This window comes from Pleurodeles waltl, chromosome 4_1 (genome assembly GCF_031143425.1).
Source record: "Pleurodeles waltl isolate 20211129_DDA chromosome 4_1, aPleWal1.hap1.20221129, whole genome shotgun sequence".
Lineage (NCBI taxonomy): Eukaryota > Metazoa > Chordata > Amphibia > Caudata > Salamandridae > Pleurodeles > Pleurodeles waltl.
In genome coordinates, this window is record NC_090442.1 from 1,004,323,195 (window position 1) to 1,004,349,400 (window position 26,206).

General features: G+C 44.9%; 1 protein-coding gene across 2 annotated transcripts in view; it reads left to right on the plus strand.

Moving 5' to 3' along the window:
- ATXN7L1 (ataxin 7 like 1) overlaps positions 1–26,206 on the plus strand; it is a 530,170-nt gene that overhangs the window by 28,355 nt on the left and 475,609 nt on the right. The window contains exons 1-2 of one of the 2 annotated variants that reach the window (XM_069229852.1): positions 2,682–2,815; positions 25,510–25,735. In XM_069229852.1, coding sequence (XP_069085953.1) covers positions 25,527–25,735 — 209 coding nt within the window. In that variant the 5' untranslated portion in view covers positions 2,682–2,815; positions 25,510–25,526. Of the gene's footprint in view, positions 1–2,681; positions 2,816–25,509; positions 25,736–26,206 lie in introns of those variants that run through there. The other variant, XM_069229851.1, reaches the window with a different exon arrangement.

Sequence of the window (26,206 nt, forward strand, 5' to 3'; positions counted from 1 at the left end):
ACCTGTGTATTAAGCAAGGTGTTCATTTGGAATGACATACTTGTGATGGAGATATATGGGAGTGCTGCCAATGGGCCTTTTGGGAGAGCCTGGTTCTCTGGGCACTCTCCATCTTTAATATGCATGTTAACTGTCCCAAATGTATCTGTATCTTTTCTTGTATCTGATAACCCATTGTTTGATGATTTTTTATTCTGATATATTTATTCTAAAATGCAAAGTGATCCAAAACAACTTGAAGAAAGGTCAAACAAGGAATAATATTCTATGGGCATCTTTTGGCAAGCATTATCTTTAATTGTTTTACGGGAAACCTTTTTGCACCACGGATCTTTGCAGACATCCTGCTGAACAGCACATTGAGCCCATATCCCAGCCCATAGCCCAGGGAAAAAAAATCATGTTTCCTTGCTAGGTAACTTTGTATTTCTCATGTGGCTATGGGGTGGAGAACATCCTATGTGTGTTCAATGGAATCTGCTGACCTTGGAAAGATTTCTAATTTGTTGTTAGAGCTCAAATCTTGAAGTGGACTGTTATGTATTAGCTGGTGAGGACTAGACTTGTGTGGACTCAGTTCTCCATAGGGAACTTTCCATTGTCATTATCTGTAAATGGACAGAGACACTACACACGTACTCTGAAGATTTCAGCAACATGTGAAAGAAAAACTTTTGTTATCCATTTTCAGAACTGTTATGCCAGGTGTCTGCAAGTGACTGGGTGCACCTCAGAACTGTGTCCTGACTTTCAGGTTTTATGTACTGATATATTTTCGGGATGGATTCTAGTTTGATGTTTCAAACTCTGCAGGACGTAGTAGCAATACCAGATGACGTAGGTGACTGGGAACACCTGTTTAGGTGTGTCTGATGTGTCTGGAGCCCTGTTTAGGGACATTTTCAAATTGCCCCCTCTTTACCCGCAGTGCCCCCCAACCCACCCAGCAGCACCATTATGTCTGCACAATCTCCTGAATCTCAAATCAAGCACATTGCCTATTGATAGCTAGGACAACGTTAGGAAAGTCATTTACTTCTCACATGGTGTCTCGTAGAGCTTACCTCATCCTGCCTCCCCCCCCAACAGACCACACCTACAACCTCTACATCATCCTGGATAGCAAGCTATCTATGAAGAAACAAATTGACACAGTCTCATCTGCCTGCTCCCATACCCTTTGCATGCTCAGCAAAATCTTCAGGTTATCACCAGCAGACTGGACTACGGAAACACACTCTACGTAGGAATCACAGGACATCTCCCGAAGAGACTCGTACTTGACCTCCCCAGAAGGACCTACATCACACCCCATCTCAAAAAACTACACTGGCTCCCCCTTCAGAAGAGGTGCAAGTTCAATTTGCTAACTCACACTTAAAAGGCCCTGCACAAAGAAGGACTAGCATATATCAACAAATGCTGAACCTTCTACCAACTGACCAGACGCCTCCGATCAGCTTCCCTCTCCCTTGCAGACACTCCACAGATCCATTGAGCCAACAGCTCAGGACACTCCACGCACCTTGCATCCAAGGCTTGGAGCAACCTCCCCATACATCTCAAGACCGCACGTCACTCCAGCTCATCAGAAGAGACCTAAAGACCTGGCTGTTCGAATGATCATTCCTCCATGCAGCAGCATACAGTTTCAGCGCCTCAAGACCCTATGGGGTGATTTGCCACACTCTATAAATGTTTGATTGATTGATATGATATCTTGGCAGTTCCGAGAGAATAAGTGAGTCATTTAGAGTTCGGCGGATGGGTTACTCGTTACAACAGATACAGTCCATTACCCTTATTACAAGCCCAATTGGATATAATGTAATTGTAATAAGACTAACAGGATATCTGTCACCCATCCGACAATCTCTAAATCAGGCCCTAAATTTGTAGTTATTTGCCTTTCTCTACTGGCCTGTGGCTGGTATTTTTTATCAAAGAACAGTTATCGAAAATAGTGAATGAGGCGTAATATACTGAAATGTGGAAGTATTATGTAAGTACATGTTTAGATCAAAGTCCCCTGGAAACCCTATACATATCTGGAATTGCCAAACTCGGACATTGGGCATTTATTTCTCTGCTCAGCGTAATGATGACCGTGTTTGAGCAAAAAAAAAGTTTGCAAATGCCCCTTTGCTGTGAACTGCAAATTCGCTGCATGTCCTGGTTAGGGTAATTCCGTACTCAATATCCAGTGATTATCAGTTTTTAAGTGGCCCTAGATGCAAGATCTGATCTACTGTTTACCCTAGTCTGCGTCAGAAAGGGGCTGGTTTAATTAATACCATGACTCTCCGCGCCCCTCGCCCAGTGCACTGCGGTCAGAGAAGATTTCAAGCTGGGCCATCATCCTTGTGCCATCAGGACTGTGACACAACGAACCTTTCAGGAACCAATGCGATGATGTTACCAATGAAAAGTGCAGGTAGTGACAGTGCAAAAACAATAATCAATCCACGTTGTTGTAAAAATGCATGCACGTATTATATAGTGAAAGCGGGTTTATTGTGGACCAAGGCGTGTGCTCGTTAAATAAAACAGTTAAGCTGGAGATCGCTGTCTTTCTGTTCTTGTTGATCTTGGAATCGGTTCAAATCCGCGGAGCTCGAGTGTACAACTGGTAGGACCTGAAACGCGGTGTTTATCGAGCGCCTGTCGTCGGAAGAGTTGGTGTGCGTGGTCATTGGGGCCGGGTGCCAGCTCCTCGCGCTGCAGCGCCAGCAGGACTGCGGGCAGAGCTCCACGGCACGGCGCGTGGGAGCCGCCCGCCTTCTCACGCAGTCACCTCAACTCTGCAGGCTGCACGGTGAGTGCCCTGGTTATCGTGTGTTTTTTCCATCTGCGTCAGGCTCGTTTTGCCTTCTGTCGATGCTGTGTTTTTTCTTCCACTTCCAGGCTGCGCCACGGAGCCCTGCCGCGGCCTGCGCCGAAATGTTCTAGTCCGAGCCAGGAGCAAACTGTTTCCTTATTGGGGCCCGCGTCCCTTGCCAGGAAGCGACACTTGTTGTTCACATGTGTGATGTGGTTAATGCCAGGTGTTATGCCCTTTGGCAGTTGGCAGCCACGAAAAGTGAGGAATGCTGATGTGTTTGGATGGGTACAGCTTTTGTTCTTTTACTGGTTTAATAGGAGATATTCAGCTTCTCTGTGTCGGTCGCATCTGAGAGTGAAGAGAAGGCTGTTTTGGAAAGGACAATTGGGGTGGGGTATATTTACCTCTTTGGAGATAGGGTTATCTGTTTAAAGTGCTTCGTCCGCATTGTTACTGCAGAATTGAAAATATAAACAAGATATCTGTGATTTCATTCTACGCAGCCGCTGCCAGGTTTTCTGGCGTTCGTCGCCAAGTGTCCTATTTGTGTTTCTGACGAGAGCCGACATTTCGTTTTATTATAACTAATTCCGTGCATATTTGAACTCTCTGAAGTAGAACTAGTACAGATGTTTTTTATAAGGATGCCAAAATGTTATGACCACAAACTATGTCACATTATAAGACTCCCCGCACAGACAGGGATTAAGTGATGGTCACAAGAGTGTGTTCCTGTTGCAGGTAGATAAAAATAGCACATTTTTCACAAATGACTCACACCAGTCTCACTCAATCAAAACGTACCGGAAGTGACATCGCTTGCTCTTTGACTCACTAGGTTGACCTCCCGTGCAATGACATAACGTGACAAAAATGCAGGAATTCAGCTTATGTGATGTACGGGCTGTTACTGGGTTTATTGCTAGCTTGTTAACGGTGAATTACAGTCCCACCTGACGCACATTGTGTCCCAACCATTCTCCTGTAGGGAATCTTGTTTGATATTTGCGTTGCTGTTGGATGGTCGTGTTTATGGGTTTATTAGTAGCAGCTCGATGTGAACTTGACACGGAAGTAGCATGCACACTGTAATAGTATATACACGGCTCCTTTACTGAGGCAGGCCATTGCTCACAGTTCCTACAATCTTATTGGTTGATCTTAAATAAACTAAAGTCCCAGAGCGAATATGTTATGATCTAACTCCATCATTTTCCCTAAATTATGCCCGACGTCCCTACTGACACCAGCCCTCCAACTTTCACCCTATTGCTCATTCCTCGTGGATTTATCCACCCTTCCTGACATTTTGCTAAACCTTGCTGTATCGGATAACTGTTGTCCTACTGTGAATCTACTCACCATCAATCTGGTGGCCTTCAGCTAGCATGTTCAACTCGAAGCATGGCTCAGCTAGGCTCAGCATCCTTAGACAAGGCTTAATCTTTAACTTGTCTGTTCATCACAACTCAAGGACAACCCCTCGACTAGCCTAGCAGCCCTAAGAAAAGTCTTATGCCATTTTCTGTTCCCTTTTTTTCAAGGAAGACCTTCTGTGGGACCTGGCCCTTTTCACAGGGTCATCCCCAAACGTTTTGCCTTCCTCCTTTTATTTTTTCTGACCCTTTTTGTTGACGTTAAGACCCTGGACACTTTAACACTGTTGATCAGTGCTAAAGTGCATGTGCTCTCCCTTCTAAACTTGGTATGATTGGCTTACACCTGATTGGCACACTTAATTTACCTGTTAGTCCCTTGTACAGTGATATCCCTATACACAGGGCCTGTAAATTAAATGCTACTAGTGGGCCTGCAGTGCAGCTTGTACCACCCACAGTAGTAGCATTTCAAACCTGTCTCAGACCTGCCACCACAGAGCCTGTGTGCACAGTTTACTGCCACAGGGACCTGGCATCTAAATTCACTTGCCAGGCCAGGAACTCCCCTTTTGCTACATATGTCACCCCTAAGGTAGGCCATCGCTAGCCTTATAGGCATGGTGCGGTGTATGTAAAATGTAGGACATATATATTTATGTACTACATGTCCTAGTAGTGACAAACAGCCTCAGAGGGTCGGGCTGAGGGTTCGTCCCTCAGCCCGACCCTCTTCAACATCTACATGGCCTGCTCGCTAACATTGCCCGATCCCACAACCTCAACATCATTTTACACGCCGACAACACCCAGCTGATCCTCTCCCTCACCAAAGACTCCGCCAAGACCTACCTCCACGAAGGAATGAAGCCCATTGACGAATGGATGAAGAGCAGCTGCCTCAAACTCAATTTCGACAAGATGTAAGTCCTCATCTCTGGCTCCACCCCCTCCGCATGGGATGACTCATGGTGGCCTGCCACTCTCGGAACTGCTCCGACTCCCACCGACCACGCACGCAACTAGGATTCATCCTGGACCCCTCACTATCCATGTCCCAGCAAGTCAACGCCATCTCCTCCTCCTGCTTCAACACCCTCTGCATGCTCCAAAAGATCTACAAATGGATACCCACTGAAACAAGAAGAACAGTCACCCAAGCCCTCGTAAGCAGCAAACTGGACTACGGCAATGCCCTCTACACAGGAACCACAACCAAACTCCAGAAGAGGCTGCAATGCATCCAGAACGCCTCTGCACGCCTCACCCTGGACATCCCCCGCCACTGCCACATCACAGACCACCTGAAAAACCTGCACTGGCTCCCAGTCAACAAGAGAATCACCTTGAAACTCCTCACTCCCGCTCACAAAGCACTGCACAACACCGGACCAGAATACCTCAACAGACGACTCTCCTTCTACACCCCGACCTGGCATCTCTGCTCTGCCGCCCTCGCCCTCGCAACCGTCCCACATGTTGCAGAACTACAACTGGCAGTAGATCATTCTCCACCTCGCCGCCAAAACGTGGAACACTCTTCCCACCCACCTACACCAGACCAAAGACTGCCTTACCTTCAGGATACTTTTTCAAGACCTGGCTGTTTGGGCAGTAGAAGCACCCCACTCCCCCCCCCCCCAGCTTCTCCTCCCTCCCATCCTCAGCGCCTTGAGACCCTCACGGGTGAGTAGTGCACTTTACAAATCTCTGATTGATTGATTGATTGACTACTGTGAGTACAGCCTCTTGTAGGAAAGTATCCTCTTTCTGGCATGGCTTCCCCCACTTTTTATTATTATTAGAAGTGATCATTCACCTATATTCACAATTTGATGAGAACACTACGAGGGGTTTTCACCAGTGTGTTTTGATTTGCACCTTCAGTGCACTTAGTGTTATTACAATTCTGTACTTACATTTTTATTTTATTTTTCAAGTTCCTGCCACATATGTTCAATTCAGTTTACTACATAAGTGAGGATTAGGTATGTTTTTTTTAGGTCCTGACGAATCGCCCTCTTATCTTTGTTGACTATTTGAGCGAGAAACATGTTGACCATTTTCATTTTGGCAGTATAGGGATTTCCAATCCTGCCCTTATCAAATCCCAAGTTTATAGGGGTTGAAGCTACCAGATACTTATATTAAATAGGGTAAAATAGACATTATTCAGATTTTCCCCTTACCTGTTGTTTTTTAATCTTGACAGAGGCACATTTTCTTAATACATTTTTCTATTGTTATTGTTCCCTCTAGTCAATTTTAACAGCATTATTCACCAATCCACATAACTGCACTCATTCACCGGCAAATACTTTCAATAAAAGATCTCTGGTAAAGAGCCCCCTCGAGGGGTCCGTCAGGCATTGCCTGACGAGGAGCAAAGCCCGATGATGAAGCATGTCACCAAACTGTGAGTGAGGGCTCTTGTTCCTGATTTAGGATATCCACAGGTACCTGTTGATCTTTCCCATACTGGGACTTGATCTACCTTCTTTATTGTGGAACTGTGCATTCATTGTTTTCGAGATTTATATGGGAGTACTATGCACAGAACCATCATTTTTCTTTTTGTTTTCAGAACCTACCACTGTATAGGCCCTCCTAGTTTTTTTATTTGCCTGTAAGTCACCCCTATGGTAGGCCCTTCTAGCCCAGAAGGCAGGGTGCAGCTACCTGTGTGTGAGGACACCCCTGCATGAGTAGAGGTACCCCCACAAACTCCAGCTCCATTATCATGGACTTTGTGAGTGCGGGGACGCAGCTACATAATGGTAACTCCGAACCTGGGCATGTTTGTATCAAACATGTCAGAATCATACCCCAATGCTGTTGCCAGTATTGGAAGTATGATTCCATGCACTCTGGGAGCTCCTTAGAGGACCCCAAGCATTGCTCCTACCAGCTTTCTGGGGTGTTCCGGGCAGCCCAAGCTGCTGCCACCCCTCAAACAGGTTTCTGCCCTCCTGCTGCTTGATCAGCTCAAGGCCAGGAAGGCAGAACAAAGGAGTTCCTTTGAGAGAGGGGTTAACACCCTCTCCCTATGGAAATAGGTGTTACATGGCTAGGAAGTGGTAGTCCCCCCAAGCCACTGGTATGCTTTGAAGGGCACATTTGGTGCCCTCCTTGCACAAACCAGTCTGTATCGGTTCAGGGACCTCCAGTCCCTGCTCTTGTGCAAAACTGGACAATGGAAAGGGGAGTGACCACTCCCCTGTCCATCACCACCCCAGGTGTGGTGCCCAGAGCTCCTCCAGAAGGTCCCTTGGTTCTGCCATCTTGAATCCAAGGTGGGCAGAGGCCTCTGGGAGCATTTGAGTAGCCAGGTCAGGCAGGTAAGGTCAGAGCCCCCTTCTAATAGGTGGTCACCTGGCTAGGTGGCCAATACCCCTTCCATGGCTATTTAGGCTCTACCTCTTGGGTGGGTCCTCAGATTCAGCTTTCAAAATTCCAGCTGGACTCCTCTGCAACCTCTACTTCAACTTCTGGCCTCCAGAACTGGGACTGGACCTTCAGGAACCAACAACCTGCATCCATGACGAAGACTCTGCTTGCAACATTGCTTCCACGGCTCCTTCCAGCTTCTGCAACATTCCCCCGGCTGTGCATCCTCTGAGGACGGCAAGTCTTCAGTCTGCACAAGAAGAAAGAAGGAATCTTCCTTGAAGTGAAGCAGTCTCTACTCTGTATCTGCAGGCACCAACTGCAACGACAAATAGCTGCGTGGACCTGCTCTCATCCTGAGCTGCATGGATCCTGCATCATGGGTGGTGGTCTGGAGTGGTCCCCTTGGTCCTCTCTACCAGCTATCCAACTTTGATGAAGGTAAGCCCTTGCCTTCCCATGCAGGACAGTGCCCCCGTGCACAAGTCTCTTGCAGCTACCAAGGCTTGTTGGTGTCTCCTCCAATGGATTTTCAGGTTCTGTGTACCTCCAGCCCCCGCACTCTTCCCTGCGTCTCACAGCCCTCTGCATGCTTCTCCTGCTGTGTAGGACCCTTCTTCAGTTGTACTGCGTAGGCTCTTCTGTGACTCCTGGGTCCTCCTGCAGAGGGTCTCATGTGGGGGGTTGTGTTTGCTTCTGTGTACTCTATTCCTTGCTGAAGGTCCCCTGAGACTCCCCTCTTGGGTTGAGTCCTCCTGGACCTTGCTGGTCCCCAGCAGCTCCACTTTTTCTCTAACGCGACTCTTGCCTTTGAGAAGGTTTGTTGGTGGCTTTTCCACACCAGAGACAGACTGCAATCTTCCATCCGGTGTGGGACACTGACTGCATCCTCCAGGAATTCTTCACTGACAGGGCTGCATTGCTGACCGACTTCGTCTTACCGTCAACCAACTCCTGCAACCATAGAACGGTGGGTAGTTGCTCTTGCCACAACTGGACACTGCGACTTCTGGGCTTGGTCCCCTTCTTTATCAGGTCTTCCTCTTCAGGAATCCACTGCTGGTTTCTTGTAGTCTTGTCTGGGTGTTGCATTATCCTTATTTTCAGCCCTTTGGGTGGTTTGAGGAAAATCCAGTAGCTCACTCCTTTCTTTCTGGTCGCGGGGGGGGCACTGTGGTACTTACCTTTGGGGTTTCCTAGTTCTACCAGCTCCCTTCGACAGATTACACTTACCTGGGTTGGGGGTCCTGCATTCACATTTCATTTTTTTAGGGTATGGTTTGGGCTCACCCTAGGGTCACTATTGTCTGTTGCTATTGCACTGTTTTCTTTTGCTATTTATGCCTATTTCTGATTACTAGTGTACATATTTAGGGGGTCATTCTGACCCCGGCGGTCTAAGACCGCCGGGGCCAGGGTCGGCGGGAGCACCGCCGACAGGCCGGCGGTGCCCTGCAGGGCATTCTGACCGCGGCGGTTCGGCCGCGGTCAGAAGAGGCAAACCGGCGGTCTCCCGCCGGTTTACCGCTGCCCTTAGAATCCCCCATGGCGGCGCAGCTTGCTGCGCCGCCATGGGGGATTCTGACACCCCCTACCGCCATCCTGTTCCTGGCGGTTCGCCCGCCAGGAACAGGATGGCGGTAGGGGGTGCCGCGGGGCCCCTGGGGGCCCGCAAAGTATTTCAGTGTCTGCTAAGCAGACACTGAAATACGCGACGGGTGCAACTGCACCCGTCGCACCCCTGCAACTCCGCCGGCTCAATTCTGAGCCGGCGTCCTCGTTGCAGGGGCATTTCCTCTGGGCCGGCGGGCGCTCTTTTGGAGAGCGCCCGCCGGCCCAGAGGAAATGTCTAAATGGCCGCCGCGGTCTTTTGACCGCGGTGCGGTCATTCAGCGGCGGTACCTTGGCGGACGGCCTCCGCCGTCCGCCAGGGTCATAATCAGGCCCTTAGCGTGTTTACTTACCTCCACTTAGAGGGTTGCCTAGCTAGTGCTTTTGATAATCGTGCCACTAAACTAAAGTACCTTTATTTTTGGGAAACTGAGTGTTTTCTTTCATGTTTGTAAGTGTTGTGTGACTACAGTAGTGTTGCATGAGCTTTGCATGTCTCCTCGATAAGCCGTGGCTGCTCATCCACAGATACCTCTAGAGAGCCTGGCTTCTAGACACTGCCTACACTTTACTAATAGGGGAACCCTGGACCTGGTATAAGGTGTAAGTACCATAGGCATCCACCACACCAGGCCAGCTTCTTGTACCTCTCTCATAGGGCAGCATTGGAAATGCCCTAACATATGTCTAAGTGGTATTGTCTGATTTATGAGGGGTGGCGTAGGCATATTTGGTATGGTTGTAATGATAGTGAGAAACGCTGCTTACTGGTGTAGGTGGATTCCTTATTACCATTATAGAAATGCCACTTTTAGAAAGTGAGCATTTCTCAGTGCTTATGACTTTGGTGTTTTGCAGCTTGCCTCCAATCCACATCTGGGGGAGAGTGACAGCTGGGCTTTGTGCATACTTTTCAGACAGCCTGCACACAGGCAGAGTGGAGGTTTCATAAGAGAGCTTTTGCATGTTGAATGGTCTTCCTGGGTTGGGAGATGAGAGGCTGTGCCCTGGCCTCACACAAAGGGCTCGTTTACCCCCCACTAATGTCTGGAGCCAGAACTGGAGGAGAGAGGGGAGATTCCTGGAACCGGTTGGTGCTGGTTGGAACCCCCCTCCCCCTTTTGGAGGCTGCTCAAAATGAGTATAAGTACAGGTGGCTGCCCCCCACATTGAGAGAGCAGTTTTGGGCTTTGGACTGAACCTCTGCCAGAAGGACCACTGGACTTCACAAAGGACTCATCTGGACTGCTCTTCTTTTGTTGTCCTGGTGACTGCTGGGTGGCTCAAAGAACTCTGCTGGATTGCCTTTCTGTATGTTACCCTGCTTCCAGCTTGTTCCCTGACTTTGCCCCCCCCACCCTGCTCTGGGCTCTGGATAAGCTGGCCTGCTGATGCTCACTGCGTGGGCCACTTCTGTGTGGCCTCCCAGGGCTTGGGGGGCCTGTCCTCTGAACAATCAGCATGAGGGGAGCGCTGTTTACGGAGTCTAGCCCTCCCTGGTATGGTGTGTGGGGGGGGGGTGCTTCTGTCTCAAAACACTAGAAGAGCACCTTGTTCCTTCCGATTAGAGTGCTCCAGTCTTGGTGGTCACAGTACTAAGGGAGCGCACAACATTGCTTTGATTGTGGTGACCTCCCCACCCTCCTCCTGATGCAGGAAGAACCCCAGAAGAGCTCACCAGCAGCCTCTGGGGCAACACGGATGAGCACAGCCTTGGTGGTGCCCTGGGGGCACATGCAGACGCTTCTTGTGCTGGGATATCACCGCCGCAGCCCAGGCAAGTGAACGGAGACTTGCGCCCGAGCTAGGAGGCTTGCTCTGCCACATTGTTCTGCTAGGAGACACACAGTCGACAGGGAGAGAGATCTGACCCAGAGAAGAGTGGGAATCCCTGTCGGTTGGGCAGGTGAGCAGGTCCCCCAGACCCAAGAGGACTCGATGGCCTGGCCACATTGTTGGTGAGGGAGGCGCGCGGTCCTCCATGACATGGGAAGCCACACGCCCCTCTCAACCTTGCTGGACCAGGGGGAAGCCTCGACAGACGCCCCACCCAGCCGAGGGTACTTGTTTGAGGCAGCCCCCATGTGAGGAGTGGGGTCGCCTCCCACCTAGGCATGCTGCCTGGGTCCAGTGATGCCATGTACATGCGGGCCATTCCCCCGGGCTGGGCAGTACACTCGGGGAGATCGGGAGAGGTCTCCCCGCCTATGTATGGGCGTTTCTGTTCTCTACACCCCCTTTGGAGAATTACTGGGGATCACAGGTGCCTTGTTGTTTTGGGGTCAAACTCTGCAGGAAGGGATCAAAACCTCCTCGGAGGCCCTGTCCCACTGGGGACCAGTTGGCGGACCTAGGGGCACCAGAGCACAGGAACTCTCGGGCCCATCCCCGTTTATGGATATCCACAAATTAGGTCACCCCAGGAGCGCAAGTGCGCGATGGCCTCATAGACTCATATGTATGGGGTGCCTGTTCCCTTCTTCACCCTCCGTGTTTTCTCTGTATTATGTCATGACCTGATTCTTGTTCCATGTCACACGACTATGATTGGGATGATGTGCACGATTGCAGGATCTGCCTAATATAAAGTGGAGGGGTTGGCAATGTTGTATAGGATCTATGCCCTATGGTAACGTTTTATGATCTGCGCGTGCATGAGGATGAACTTGGCATTCATGACAACATGTTTATTATCACTTATGCCATGGGGAAATATTTCTCTTCTATGTACATTCCTGATCATTTCTTGGCATTTATGATTAGGTGTTTACCATGACTTGCATTTTTGGTGGTAATGACAACTTGACTACTGCTTGTGTTGCAGAATACCAGTAACTATATGGTTACCTGACTAATGCTTATTTTCACAGAGTACTAGTTACCTGTGTAATGTTCTGTAGCAGGGTATTACTGATGTATGTCGTTTGTGGTCTAATGATCTTTTATGCAATACAGTTTATTTTTATATAACTTGTTGTTGTGTATCCTTTGTGGTGCCTTTATTGTGTCACATGTATTGTGAGTGCTGTGCAAACGCTTCACACATTGCCTCTGGGATAAACCTGACTGCTTGTGCCAAGCTACAAAGGGGGTCAGCAGGGGTTAGTTTGGGTGTTTAGCCCTCTTGCTCTGACTAAAGTGGTGGGTTATGCCTGGCTGAGGTGCATACCATAGCCAACCAGTAACTAAGGGCCAGATGTAGCAAAGAACCAATTTGCGACTTGCAAATTGCGAGTCCCTGCGACTCGCAATTTGCAAGTCGCAAATTGGTATGCAGTACGGTGTCTCAGACACCGACTGCGACTCGCTATGGGGTCGCAATGACCCACCTCATTAATATTCATGAGGTGGGTCGCAAATTGCGGCCCCATAGCGAGTATAGGCACTCGCAAACATGGAGGCCTGCTGTCGTCAGCAGACCTCCATGTTCGTGACTGCTTTCAATAAAGCAGTTTTTTTTTTTTTAGTGTAGCCCGTTTTCCTTATAGGAAAACGAGCTGCACTTAAAAAAAAAAAACGAAACCTTTAGTTTCGGTATTTTTTCAGGGCAGGGAGTGGTCCCTAGGACCACTCCCTGCCCTGAAAAAATATTTGTGGGTCCATTCACAAAGTGGAAGGGGTCCCATGGGGACCCCTTCCAATTTGCGAGTGGGTTACCATCCACTTGAAGTGGATGGTAACTGCGATACCCTTTGCGACCGCATATGCGGTCGCAAATGGTATTGCATTCCACTCCGAATCGCAAATAGGAAGGGAACACCCCTTCCTATTTGCGATTCTGAAATGCATATTGCGAGTCGGTACCGACTCGCAATATGCATTTCTGCATCGGGAAACGCGTTTAGCGACTCACAAACGGCAATTTTTGCCGTTTGCGAGTCGCTGAACGTTTCCTACATCTGGCCCTAAATTTCTTAAGACTTCTCTAACAATGCTTGCAAATTTAGCATCTCAAACCAATCCAAATAAAGTGGAGAGGTGTACACTACATGCCCCAAACTTTACTTCCTCATGCAAAGGCAACTAACTCTAAACCTCTTGTTGACCCCGTTCCCATATTAGTGTTGCTCATCAGTGAGCTGGAACTGTTAGTTATACTTGCAACTGACATATACTTTGAACATCAGATCACACTTTTAAATGTCACCTAGGCCAACTCATTCTTCTATCCTTCCAAGGTTGGTAAGTTGAGTACCTTTAAACTGGGTAACTATAACATCTCTAATGTTATACTATTTCAATAGTACTTTTAAACCATAGAAATGTGCTTTGAATCAGTACACTAAAAAGCTATTATTCTTTTTCTTGTCACCAGTTTATGAGCCCCTCTTAATACCTTCCAAACTATGTTTGGCTCTGGCCACTACTTTTATATGTCCTTATGTAATTTTGTGTCCTCATCAAGGGTGCTTCTGTGTTCTGTGCTGGGTTTTTCTCCCCCAGATGTATGCCCTATCAGGTAAAGTCACTGTTACCTTGCATTAAAACCGGTGTGTTGTACATTCCTTTTGTTACCCATTGCCTAAGCAATACCAGGCGCACACTGCGCAATCCATTTATTAGCACCTCAAGAGCAACATCAAAGACTGTTCTCTTATCAGATACACCATGACCTTCAAAAAACCCTCAACAGTAACTGTAGCATGTCATGTAACAGAACTATAGTTATCACTCCAGTTTCTTTTCTTTAAATTTCCTATCTGTGGAACATCTTTTCCCAATTCTTCTCATCATTTTCTCCATTGATAGCTTTGACGACAGTTCAATTTTCTAGAAAAGGTTATGTCGGCTAGCCTACCTGCAATTGTAATAGCCGTCCAGTTTATGCTGGTGGAAAGCTCTCATGATTTCATTGGTGATTTCATGTACCATGAAATCCGGTAGTAGTAACTGAAGTGTAGTATAAACCTAAATTCTTATTCTGTGATACAGTTGGTAGTGATACCATTGATGTGTTTACAGTGATAAAAGTTGTGATGTCAATGCTTGGGACAGAGTGATGGTTCTGTAACTAACAATAACTGGCAAATTCCTTGAGTTTGTAAGGTTTCTTAGTAAATGCATTTCAGTCTATCTATCTATCTATCTATCTATCTATCTATCTATCTATCTATCTATCTATCTATCTATCTATCTATCTATCTATCTATCTATCTATCTATCTATCTATCTATCTCCTATCTATCTACTTTATCTATCTATCTATCTATCTATCTATCTATCTATCTATCTATCTATCTATGTATATCGCTCTCTCTCACTCTCTCTCTATATATATATATATAAGGTTATAAATAGGTTCTGAATTTACTCGTACAAAACCTTAGAAATTCTGCCGTTATAGATGCAGTTATTTCAAGTAACTATAACAGTAACTATAACTCGCACCCTGAGGTCACTATAACTCGTGCCTCCGCCATGCACAGGTTTTTCTTCATTAATTTGACTGCTAATGCTTCATTTATATTTTTAATAACGTTATAGAAGTTGGCATGAGTGCTGTAATATCTGGGGTAAATAGCAATGCATGGCAGTGGCACTAGTTAAAGTTACCTTAGGGCGGGAGTTACAGTTACTTGAAATAACTCGAACTGCTGAATTTCTAACATGCCTTTCCCTCTCTAATAGAAAAGTAGTTGGCCCTGGGATATGGGTTCCCTGGGGCCTTTTAAGTCTCGAGAAGAGGAGCCATGCGCCCCCTCCCTTATCATTGCATTATGGCCCCAGGCCAGGTGTCCCAGGGGCCCATTTAGGCTTAGTGAGGGGGTGGTGACTAACCTCCCCTAATGTAAAAGTATTTGGCCCTGGAGTATGGAGTCTGGGCAGTCTCTTAAGGCTCTGGGAGGGGGCTTCCCAGAGCCTATTTTGCTAGGTATGGGGCCACACGCCCCCTTCTCCCATAATGTTAATGTATTTGGCCTTGGTGGGTGAGATCCCCTGGCCCTCTTAAGGATCAGGTGTGGGGACTATGCACCTCACCTACCCTAATTATATATTTGTTGGCCCTGAGGATGCTGTCCCCAAGACAATGTTGGATTGGGGAGTGGACTGTGCATACCTCCTCCCCTTTTGAAAAACAAAGGGCCCAGCATATCTGGGCCCAGTACTGGCTTGGCGAAGGGGCTGTCCGACCTCCTCCCCCAGCAGGGTTTGGCTGATTTCGTGAGGTCGTTTGCAGGGCCAGGGGCGGCGCAGGGTTGCTAGATTGCGAGGGGTTGCCTGCATATGAATATTACTTTATGTTAAAAAAAAACCTATAAATTCACTGAAAAAAAAACAAAGGTTAAAGTGACGTTACAGTTATGTGAAAATTTCAGTGCCAATGTAACATTCTAAACTAAAAAAAACACTGAATGGTTATCGCTAGTAACTAGAGCTCATGCTGTAAGGTAAATATAACTTGTGCCCTCACCATGCACTGCTAATTACCACCCATTTTACATAATTAATGACATGTTCTATGACATCACTGATAACATTTGAAATGATATCATTGATGACAATCCTGTGCTTGGAGGGGGGCGAGTTATGATTAGTAGCAATAAGTATAAGTGGTGAATTTCAGTGGTTTTTTAGATTAAAACGTCACGCTGGAACTGAACTTTTCAACGAACTATAACGTCACTTAAACCTTCGTTTATTTTCAGTGAATATATATCTCAAAACAGCAGTGGTTTAACAGACCATAATTTATGGGAATCCTTTACAGGTGTGTTATTGCGTGGTGCAAGAATGCTCTGTAATCTGTTACTATGTTACTGGAACCAATAATGCAACAGTGAACGATAATTCACTGTTGCCCATTAAGTTTCATTTAGCCACTGAAAAAATCTTTGTGAAAGAGAAGTTACAGTTTCTTATTCACATCGCAAAATAAGATGTTATAAATAAGAGGGCTGAATGCAACACCCCAAATGACTCGACCTTTGTTAAGGTTGGAAAATTCTTTGGTTAAGACCCATTATAATACATAGGAGTCAGAAATTCCTGTGTCAACGTCAGTCTCTGATTTCTTTATAATCAGTGGCTTGTGAAGGACCCAGTCCCCAATTATAAAGAAAAGATGTCAGAACTCGACTATCATAAGTTATTACAGTTGACTTCTGACAGCCGAGTTAAAAGGCAGGTCATGTGACGGAGCATTATTGAAGCAGCTATCTAGCAACGAAAACTGAATGTTGCTTTTCTTTCTTCTTCTTTATTATTCTGGCTTACAATGAGAAGGAAAGAGAACATGTTTATTATTTCACCTCTTAGATAGAGAAAAGCCAGAATCTTTCTGCATATCTCTACACTTTCCGAGTTACTGCAGCTTTTTTGTTTTAAAAAAAAACGGACCTGTATTGAACTCTTTCTAATATCTGTTTGCAACAAATATCTAACAGGTGTTTGGTGTGTTTCATTTTGCACTGGAGGTTTTATTATTATTCTTCCTGTGTGCATACATCCTTGCTCTTTCATATGAAAGAGCAGTGCACCAAGGTTTTAAGTGGACTGTGGGAAATGTGATGGTGTGGCCATGTATTGTATGGGATAAAGTAACCCCTGGCGTACATGATAAGGATATTGCAAGTCACCTCGAAGTTTCATAACCTTATAAAGGAACTCAGCCTCATTCCCCTCTATGGCTATCTAACCCCTCAATGACTTTCAATATCCTTATAATGTATGGCATGGGGTACTGTATCCCTTATATAACTGCACTCCCTCCATGACAAATTTACACACAGGTTTACCATACAGTGTTAGATAAAAGCAGTGAAAACATGTTTTCGTATGTCTTCATGACGGTACCTTAAATGGTGAATTTCTAGACTTTTAAAGTTTTCGGTTGAATGAATTACACATTGGCGGTCGCCCATTTGTGAAGTCATAGTAAAATCAAAGTTTTCACAGGAATCTCCTTTTTGGTTTTGCTAGTAACTTTGGCATAATTTATGATTTTGCATAAATCTTCCAAAAAAGTTTCATCCACTTCAGCTCCTTCGTGGAACGTTTCATGCTGATCCATCACGGTGGGACCAAGAAAAGAAGGGGGGCGCAGAAGTGCAATTTCTGATGTTCATTTTCATAAGAAACATTGCTGTTGATACAGAAAAAATGGGTAAATGTAGTTACACCAAATTTGGCAAAATGTTACAGCTTTACTCCGAAAGCATGCTTTTTGTGATTTGGTGTAAATTCATTCACCATTTTCAAGAGATTAGTCTTTAATGAGGGGCTTAGGCCAGGCATGCAGGAGTTGAAAATTTATGTATAGCTGGATATGCTCTGATTGGCCAATATAACGGGAACTAGTTAATTCTGATTGGCTGGCCACTACATGAACAATATGTAGTGGCAGCCATTACCGGACTCAGTGACATGGTTGCTGCGTAATGAAAATGAATTTAAAAAATATATAAGATGGCAGGGTGAGCACACCTTGACTCCCATGGCCATATGGGGTGTCCCAGTAGGGCAGGTTGTGGCAGCCGTATAAGACTAGCGGACATTATCCCCATTGAAATGCATTCTAGTGAAACTGTGTTTGAGTGTCACAAAATGAACACATAAGAAGGTTGATAAAAGATTTAAGCCACAATATAAATTATCTGTTAATGGTGTTATACTGATTTTAAAATTTCTGGTGATTTTACATTTAAAAAAATGCTGACTTTCTGCTGGGATATGATGAAATATGTGTGAGAAATAAAGGCCCATATTTATACTTTTTTAGCGCCTCATTTGTGGCATTTTTTGATGCAAAAGCGGCGCAACCTTGCAAAATACAATTGTATTTTGTAAGTTTGCGCCACTTTTGCGTCAAAAAGTGGTGCAAATGCGGCTTTAAAAAAGTATAAATATGGGCCCAAAATGTTTTCTCTTATGATTTTCCCATATAGGTTATGTAAGGTGTTCCAGAATCTAGAATAAGTTCATTCTATCATCCTCAGCCATGTGAGAATAAATTCTGATATTGTGTGTAAAACGTACTTCCAACATTAGCCTTTCATTAGATTTTTCATTTTTTGCTGCATTTTCCCACGGAGGTCTAATCAACAACTAGATTTCTAGCATTCTGTATTTATGACAAAAGCGTGGCATACTTGAACACCATCTTTATGAAATCAAAGCTGTAAAACTTAAAACAGTTCCTCTAGAAAATAACAAAATAAGGGGATTCATTTTTCCTTAGAAATTATGGTTAGTACTGTAGAAAGCTAAAATGATGACATTTTCTATAATTTCTCAAATATATTTCTCGTTCTTGTCAGTAAAACGTTCTGTCATGCAGACTGAACCATATGCTTTCAACACAAGCAGCAGTCTCTCTCTTAACTCACACGTGATCAACTGCAGTATCGCAACAGAGTTCTATTGAGCAACTAGAGTGCTAACATTTTGTATTTATGACAAAAGTGAAAGCATTTTTCTACAGAGAAAATGTTGATAAAGGAACAAAATGAAGGGATTCTTTTTGTCATAGAAATTCTGGCTAGTTCTCTAAAAAAAGCAAGCTCACACTTTAAGTTATCAAATATCTTCAGTAACGTCAGTAAAACCTTCTAAAATGCAGCTAGAAATGTGTACTTTCAACACCAGCAGTAGTCCATCAGTTAGCTTCCTAGAGATCAACTGCAGTTTCATCACAGTTCTAATGGATAACTACCGCACTAGGATTCTGAATTAATGGTAAAAGTGTGGGAAACTTAAACGCCTTTGTTTTGGAATGTAAGCTGTAAAGCTGGTTGGGAATTTATACAGAATATACTACAGTAAACAAACAAAAGGAGGGGTTTCTTTTTGTCATAGATGAGGGCACATTTTCAGTGAATTCACAGATATCTTCCTTATCCATTTCAACATGCAGAGTGAAATATGCACTTCACACACCAACAGCTCCTCACAGAGTTCTGATGAAGAACTAGAGCACTTACATTTTGAATTCAAGACAAAAGCAAGACACTCCTAAACACCATTTTGATGAAATGGCAGCTATTGAATATAAAGTCTTTCCTTTGGAGCAGGCCTGAAGTAAATCAGCATTGAGATGTTAATGCAGGTATGAAACCAATGAGTTAAGAATGTGAAGAAAGGTGCAGGTTTTTAGCAGGCGCAGTCCATCATTAAGGGTGAAGGGGCCCACCTTGCTTCAAAGCATGAAGAGTGTCAGGCTGAAGAAAGGTCAGCCTGACAGACACTCTTTACATTCAGGGCAGGCAGACAGTCTCTGCACATGCGCTGAAAGACTGCCTGAGCGGAACTTTACTGGGTTGAAGATTTCACAGTCCTGATGGCGTGACCTACTGAATCCAATAAATATCTGTAAGCCCTCCCCTTCATGACGATGGAGCACGTCACTCAGACCTTGGCACTTCAGTTTTAAGTGCCCAGGCAACACTCCATCAGTGATGCCTCTTCAAAGAGTGGGGTACAGCCTGTAAGTCTCACTCTGTGACGAGTAAGGACAGGTCCTCCTCTTATTGGCTGACCCATGACAAGGTTAACCAATGAGAGGAGGTGACAGAATCTTCTGGCAGTCTCATCCCAGAAGCCTCCAGGACCCACTTAGGCTTTCCTCCCAACACCCGATGTCAAAGCAGCACAAATATGGTTAAAGAGAGAGACATTTGCATAAGTACATCATCCTCTTTCCTTATCTATTTACTCAGCCTACCCATCTTTTCAGTGGCTTTAAGCTTCCTAATTTTAAAATAGTAATATTATGTTATAAACGTTATAGTTAAGTTCTTCATTTACTTGCACAAAACCAGAGAAAAAAGGAGGGGGGCTCATAGGGATCCTATCCTAGGGATTATATTATCTCTGGAGACCACCACCTCCCTTAATTGCAATCAATTGCCCCAGGTAGGTTTTGGTCCCCAGGGCTGTGGTAGGTCCATTCGGGCCCCCCTGTGCAAATTTCATATTCAACCCTGGGGAGGTGGCAGTCCCTGGGGCTGTGGGGGAGGCTGTATTGGCCTCCCCCAATACAACTATACATTTTGCCCTGGGGAGGTGGTGGTCTCAGGGGTGCGGGGGGCCATGCGCCTCTGCATATTTTAACAGCATCGCCCGGGGAGGTGGTGGTCTCCGGAGATAATATAAGCCCTAGGATAGGAGTCCTATGAGCCCCCCTCCCTTTTTCACCCCCAGTACCCCTAGGACTTGGCCCACCCTTGGGCACAAATAAAAGTAAGTGTGGGAGACCATGCTTGCTTTTTTTAAATTTTAAATCAAGGTGAATTTGCTGATCTGTCACGATTTTCATGCTGATTTAAAAAAAAAAATAAGTTCAAGCCTTGGGGGAGAGGGTCCCGCTTTTCATTTTGTCCGTTTTCTATTTTTTTTGCCACTCGTCTGAAGCTGAGTCTCAAAATAGCTGCCAACACTTCCTGGTTGAAGTGTTGGCAGCCAATCAGATCTCTGCGCTAGATCGGGACTATTCATGAAGCCTTCGCGCCTCCAGATATCTATGTTTTTGTTTCTTTTTATATCTCAAAAACTTACACCAAACAACAAAAAGGCTTCTCTCTGGGCCAAGAGCTACCTTTCTGGCAAATTTAATGTCATTCCATTCAGCAGGTCGGGCTGTTGTGTTCAAAATCCCTATGGAAATTAAAATGGAAAACACACTTTTTTTGACCCCCCCATCCCACCCCCTTTTTCTCGGCCCCTGCTTGACGGATTGCACCAAAACTTCCCTTGTACAACAAGTTTTTCAGGAACATTTTATTTGGAACATTTTGTGAAGATTCGTCAAACGGCGCCAAAGATATAGGCAAGTCAAAAAATGCTTTTTCTGTGGAAACATGGTCTAACTATACCTACTGGCGACCACTACTAGGCATTGTGTATATATGTAAATATATATATAACCTAGTGGTGGTCGCCAGTAGGTAGTTATAGTTAGGACCTAGTTTCTATAGAAATTGCATTTTTTGTTTTGCTAATAACATTGGCGCCGTTTATATATATTAAAAATATATATAATATATATAATAATATATATATAACCTAGTGGTGGTCGCCAGTAGGTATTATAGTTAGGACCTAGTTTCTATAGAAATTGCATTTTTTGTTTTGCTAATAACATTGGCGCCGTTTGATGAGTCTTCACAAAATTTTCCAAGAAAATATATTGCTCACCTCAGCGTCTGACTAGAAAATTTTGGAGTGATCTGCCCAGTGGGGGTTGAGGAAAAGAGGATGTCCCAAAACGCTTTTTCCCCTATGCATTTTTCCATAGGGATTTTGAACACCAATAGCGTCTGAACCACTGGATGTAGCTCTTGGTTCAGAAAGCGGCCTTTTTGTTATTTGGTGTAAATCTGTTCAGTAGTTTTAGAGAAATGAAAGAAAATCCAAATCTGTATATATAGGGATGCTGAGACTGATTGGCTGCCAATACGTCAGCAAGGATGTGTTGGCACCCATGTTGGTACTTGGGTTCAGCCGAGTGCCAGAAAAAAATATGAAAAATACAAAAGGGGGCAGGGTAGGGACACCCTGAACACTTAGCTCTGATGCTAGAGTTCCAGAGGGACCCATCCAGAGCCAAATAGCATTTTTTAAATAAAATTTGGTGAACATCACAGTGGATTTCCCGGGGAAAAAAAAGGCTCCCGGCGCCATTGAAATTATTAATGGAGGCCGCCCATCCCCCCGCAGCCTCTGGGACAGCCATCTCCCCGTGCACCAATTACAAAAGGCAGTGGCTACCCCGCAGCCTCAGGGACCACCACTTCCAGTAGGCTTTTTTCCAATATTCCAACGCACGCTGCCCCGCTTCCCCCCAAAAGATAAATAATTAGGCCAGACCCTGGGGGATGGGGTCCCTTGTGCCGAGATCAGCCTTGGGAGGAGGCACGCAACCCTCTCACCCAAAAAAACAATATTTAGATTGTCCCCGAGATCGGCCTGGTAGAGAGCCATGCAGCCCTCTGGCCAACTACTGCTGTGCATGACCAAAAGCTGTGCGCAGGTTGGGTGGTTTGGGGTGTTGGCCGCACGGACTGGCCTCAGGCCAGGCCCTGTGGCCAACTTCTGCTGTGCACAGCTGGGTGGTTATAGGGGTTGACTGCAGGGCCTGGCCCCAGACCATGCCCTGGGGCCAGGCCATGCACAGAGTTGGATGGTTGTAGGGATGGCCGAAGGCTGTATGCAGTGGAGGTTAGATTAACGCATAGTAATGAAAATTACTTTACGTTTAAAAAAACATAGAAATTCACTGAAAAAAACCAAGGCTACAGGGACGTTATAGTTTGGAAATAGAATTAAAAAAAAAAATCATTTAAAAAAACATGCGCTGCTAATTACCCAACATCTTTGATAACATCATTGATAATATCAGTGTTATATTTGCAGTAAAATTTGTGATGAAAACATTGTTCATGGCGGGGGGGCGCAAGTTGTTGTTACCTTAGGGCACGTGTCATAGTTACTTGAGATAACTCTAACTATCACAGGTGAATTTCTATGGGTTGGTACATTTAACAGGTGAGCCTAACTATAAAGTACTGGTAACCTTTGTTTTTTTAAGTGAATATATATATATATATATATATTGCCAACAATCCTCCTGTTACTAGCAGAAAGTTCCCGGACACCAAATGGAGGTCCAAAAAACTTTTATTCACCAATGCTTCCTCCCAGAACAACGCGTTTCAACCGTAGCCTTGATCACGTATATATATATATATATATAAAAAATCACCAATGACATCCGAAATTACATAATTGATGACAGCTCTGCGTGGCAGTTGCACGAATTATAGTTTCTTCAATTAACTCTAAATGGTGAATTTCAGTGGTTTCTATAGTCTAACACCTTTTGTTTTAACTGAAAACCCGAGAAACCCTGAAATGCCACTTATAGTTTATTGAACTAGCTATAACTTGCACTTCTATAATGCATTGCTAATGACCTCTCATATTACATTACTTATGACCAGGGCCACTCGAATTATGTGATTGTGCCGCTGCTGCAATTTTTGCATAATTATAGATTTGCTGCATTTACCACAAAATCTATCATCTGCCGCATAATCTGCAGATTTTAACAAAAATAATTGGTTTCTAGCTCACACGGTTCAGAGGTTACTAAAAATGCAGCAACACCTGTTGCCATGTAGTGGAAGGACCTTTGCAAAGCTGGACTGCTCACCTTTCTGTTGCCTTTTGATATATTTGGGTATTTAACTGCTGTGAATGAGGTGCAACCAATGCCCAGAAAGTGTTAGCAAGTTTAAAAATGACAAAATAATGGAAAAATGCTATTACAAAATGTGCGCGTTATGTTGCATAATTTGCCTTTTTTGCCGCATAATTCACTCAACCCTGGCCCATAATTTGGCTCTCTCCTGCCGCATAATTCCAGTGGCCCTGCTCTCATGGCTTATTAAATTAATAATAAATGTGTGGCCTTACGCCCAAAATTCGCTGCACAAGGTTAAATGCATACAGCTGGTTCAGTGCGTACAGGAGTTAGGGTCACGTTCTGGCCAGATGTCACACCCACGCTTTGGCCCGGTTGTGCAGATGGTTCTGTGGATAGATCTGGCTCTGTCCCGATAGTCATGGCCTCAGGCCCTAGCTATGGGGTTGGTTTTAAGGTGTGGCTAAAGGCCACGCCCTTCGCCCGTTTCGAGTGTAACAGCCAAGGCCTCGGCACAGTCGGTTCTGTGGACATGGGGATGGATGCTCGAAGTGCCTCCTGGGCACGGCCCAAGGTTGTGCTCAATCAAATATCATGGGCATGGGTTCTGCGCCAAAGTCCTATGTACACTTCCTAAGACTGTGTGCAGAGGATCATTGCTTTGGCAAGACATTATTAAATATATAGTTAAAAATGTAGGCGGTCATTGAGTAAACTGTATTATAAGAGAGCAATGCCTACGTACATCGGAGTCTAATAACATCAGTGAAAACTGCCCTTGAAACTTCATTTTAAGGGATGTTATTGTAATGACACACAACAGCTAAACTACGGAAGTTTACCAGTTGTGGTGAGTAACATAACCAGAACTCCTCTACTACCACAATGCACGGCTGATGAATGCTAAAATCGCAGTCTGGACGTCTCCAAACGCCATGCCAGCCTCCCTTTTGGTTTTGAGCAGAACGCCATTCTCTGTCACCTTTTGAGATAGTAACATTTAGGTCAGGGTTGTGCCTATAAAATGTTAGTTATCAAAGAAGCTGGCTCTCAACCTGTGAAACAGTTTGAGATGAGACGGAGGTTGTAACTGTATTTTGCACCATAGCCAGTGCCACTGGAATAATGGGATTCTTCTGCTGCCTTTTTTTTTTTGCATTTGCCGCATAATCCATCATCCGTTGGATAATCTGCAAATTTTACCAGCAACAAAAAATGTTTTAAGCTCAAACGGACCTAAATTTTCAAAAAAATGTGACAGTATATATTCGCAGACGTTAGTTAGTCAACTTTCATTTGCTTATTTAAGCATTAAGTTGTTAAATCGGTACTAATGAGGTAAAATATGTGCCTGGGCATTAGTAATATGAGTAAAAAAATAAGCAATACTAACAAAAAAACATGCCACATAATTTGTGTTTTCTTGCCGCATGATTCAGTCAATCTGGCTTCATACTTCGGTGCTCCCCTGCCACATAATGTAAGTGGCCCTGACTATAGCTGGCAAATATCATTGTTTTTTAGGCTTTATTGTCATAGCCATAACATCCCATAAGCGAATTATTCAATGGGAGTTTCAGGGCTTCTTTCGTTGATAGATTCCTTCATAGTACATTATCATAAAACGTGTTAGATTTTCCAGGAACTAATGCAAACACAACCACTACCCACCAATTTGTCCAAAAGGATTTTGTTATTTTGCACCTATTTTTCATGTACTCAAAACCGCTTACCTCAAGTTTGCAGTGCCTGCGGAATCATCAGTCTTTATCCCTAATTTATTCCCCTTTGTATGGGTCTAGGCAACTCTTGAGTTAAGTCCAACATCTAGATTGAGCAATGTCGGGTTGTATTTTATGACAAAAGGGGTTGGCTAATTAAAGCCCCAGTTGAAGGGCTCAACTCCCAGCTATGTATTTCTAGATAAGTAGATGATCCTTCCTTCTGTAGTGGGCATGAACAGATTGAGGTGAACTTTGTTCATTTCTGAGTTTTTGTAGAACTCTAGCACGACCCCCCTGTGTGGCAGGTAGTCTGAACAACGAGTCTTTTCAGTAAATACATAGAATCATCATGTTAACAAACCATGCGCTTGCCTGCTGAGACCGCAATACAAGTTATTTTCTGTTTTTTAAGAGGCCTTGGGGATACTGATTCTCTGCTTTTCTTTTCAGAACCAAGATACGGTCCAATGTGCAAGTCTCCCCCTGCTCCATCTTCTCTACTTGTCATTTGCAAAACCACAGTAGTGCAGATGAAGCCGAAAGAAAGTATCCTCTCTCCTAGCCCTCTGGGCAATGGTTCAAAGCCATTCAGAAGGTCCAAAGACAATGGATTCACCTCCAGTGTAAAACAGCCACACAAAGTCATCTCTTCAAAGGTGCCCAAAGATAAACTAAGGTAAGAACTATAACACACGTGATTGTGCCTTTGTAAAGGGACGGAAGCTTGCCTTTGTAAAGGGAGGGAAAGCTCTGTCTGTTAGGAATCTACAAGGCGCATTTCTATATGGAAATCAGTAGTGATCTTTGGACAGTGTTAATTTTGTTTGTGCCTTCCATCGTTTTCGCAGTTGAACTATTTGCTACACCCCACCATGCTCATTGCCTAGGGCCTCATTTTCTGTCAGAAGCGTGGGCACTGCATGTGTGGTACAGCAACTTGAGGATAGCCTTCTGGGATGTGACGCAGTTGGTTTCTAAGGACCACCTAGCAGTTGGAGACAGAACTCATGGGCAACCTTCTAAGTTTGCATGCGACCTTCAATGTTATGTGGGAAGATTTTAAAGAACAGTGAAACACGTCCCAATAGACAACACTTTATCGCTCCACTACTTATAGCCGTCTGGTCCATATCCCATCGTACATTAT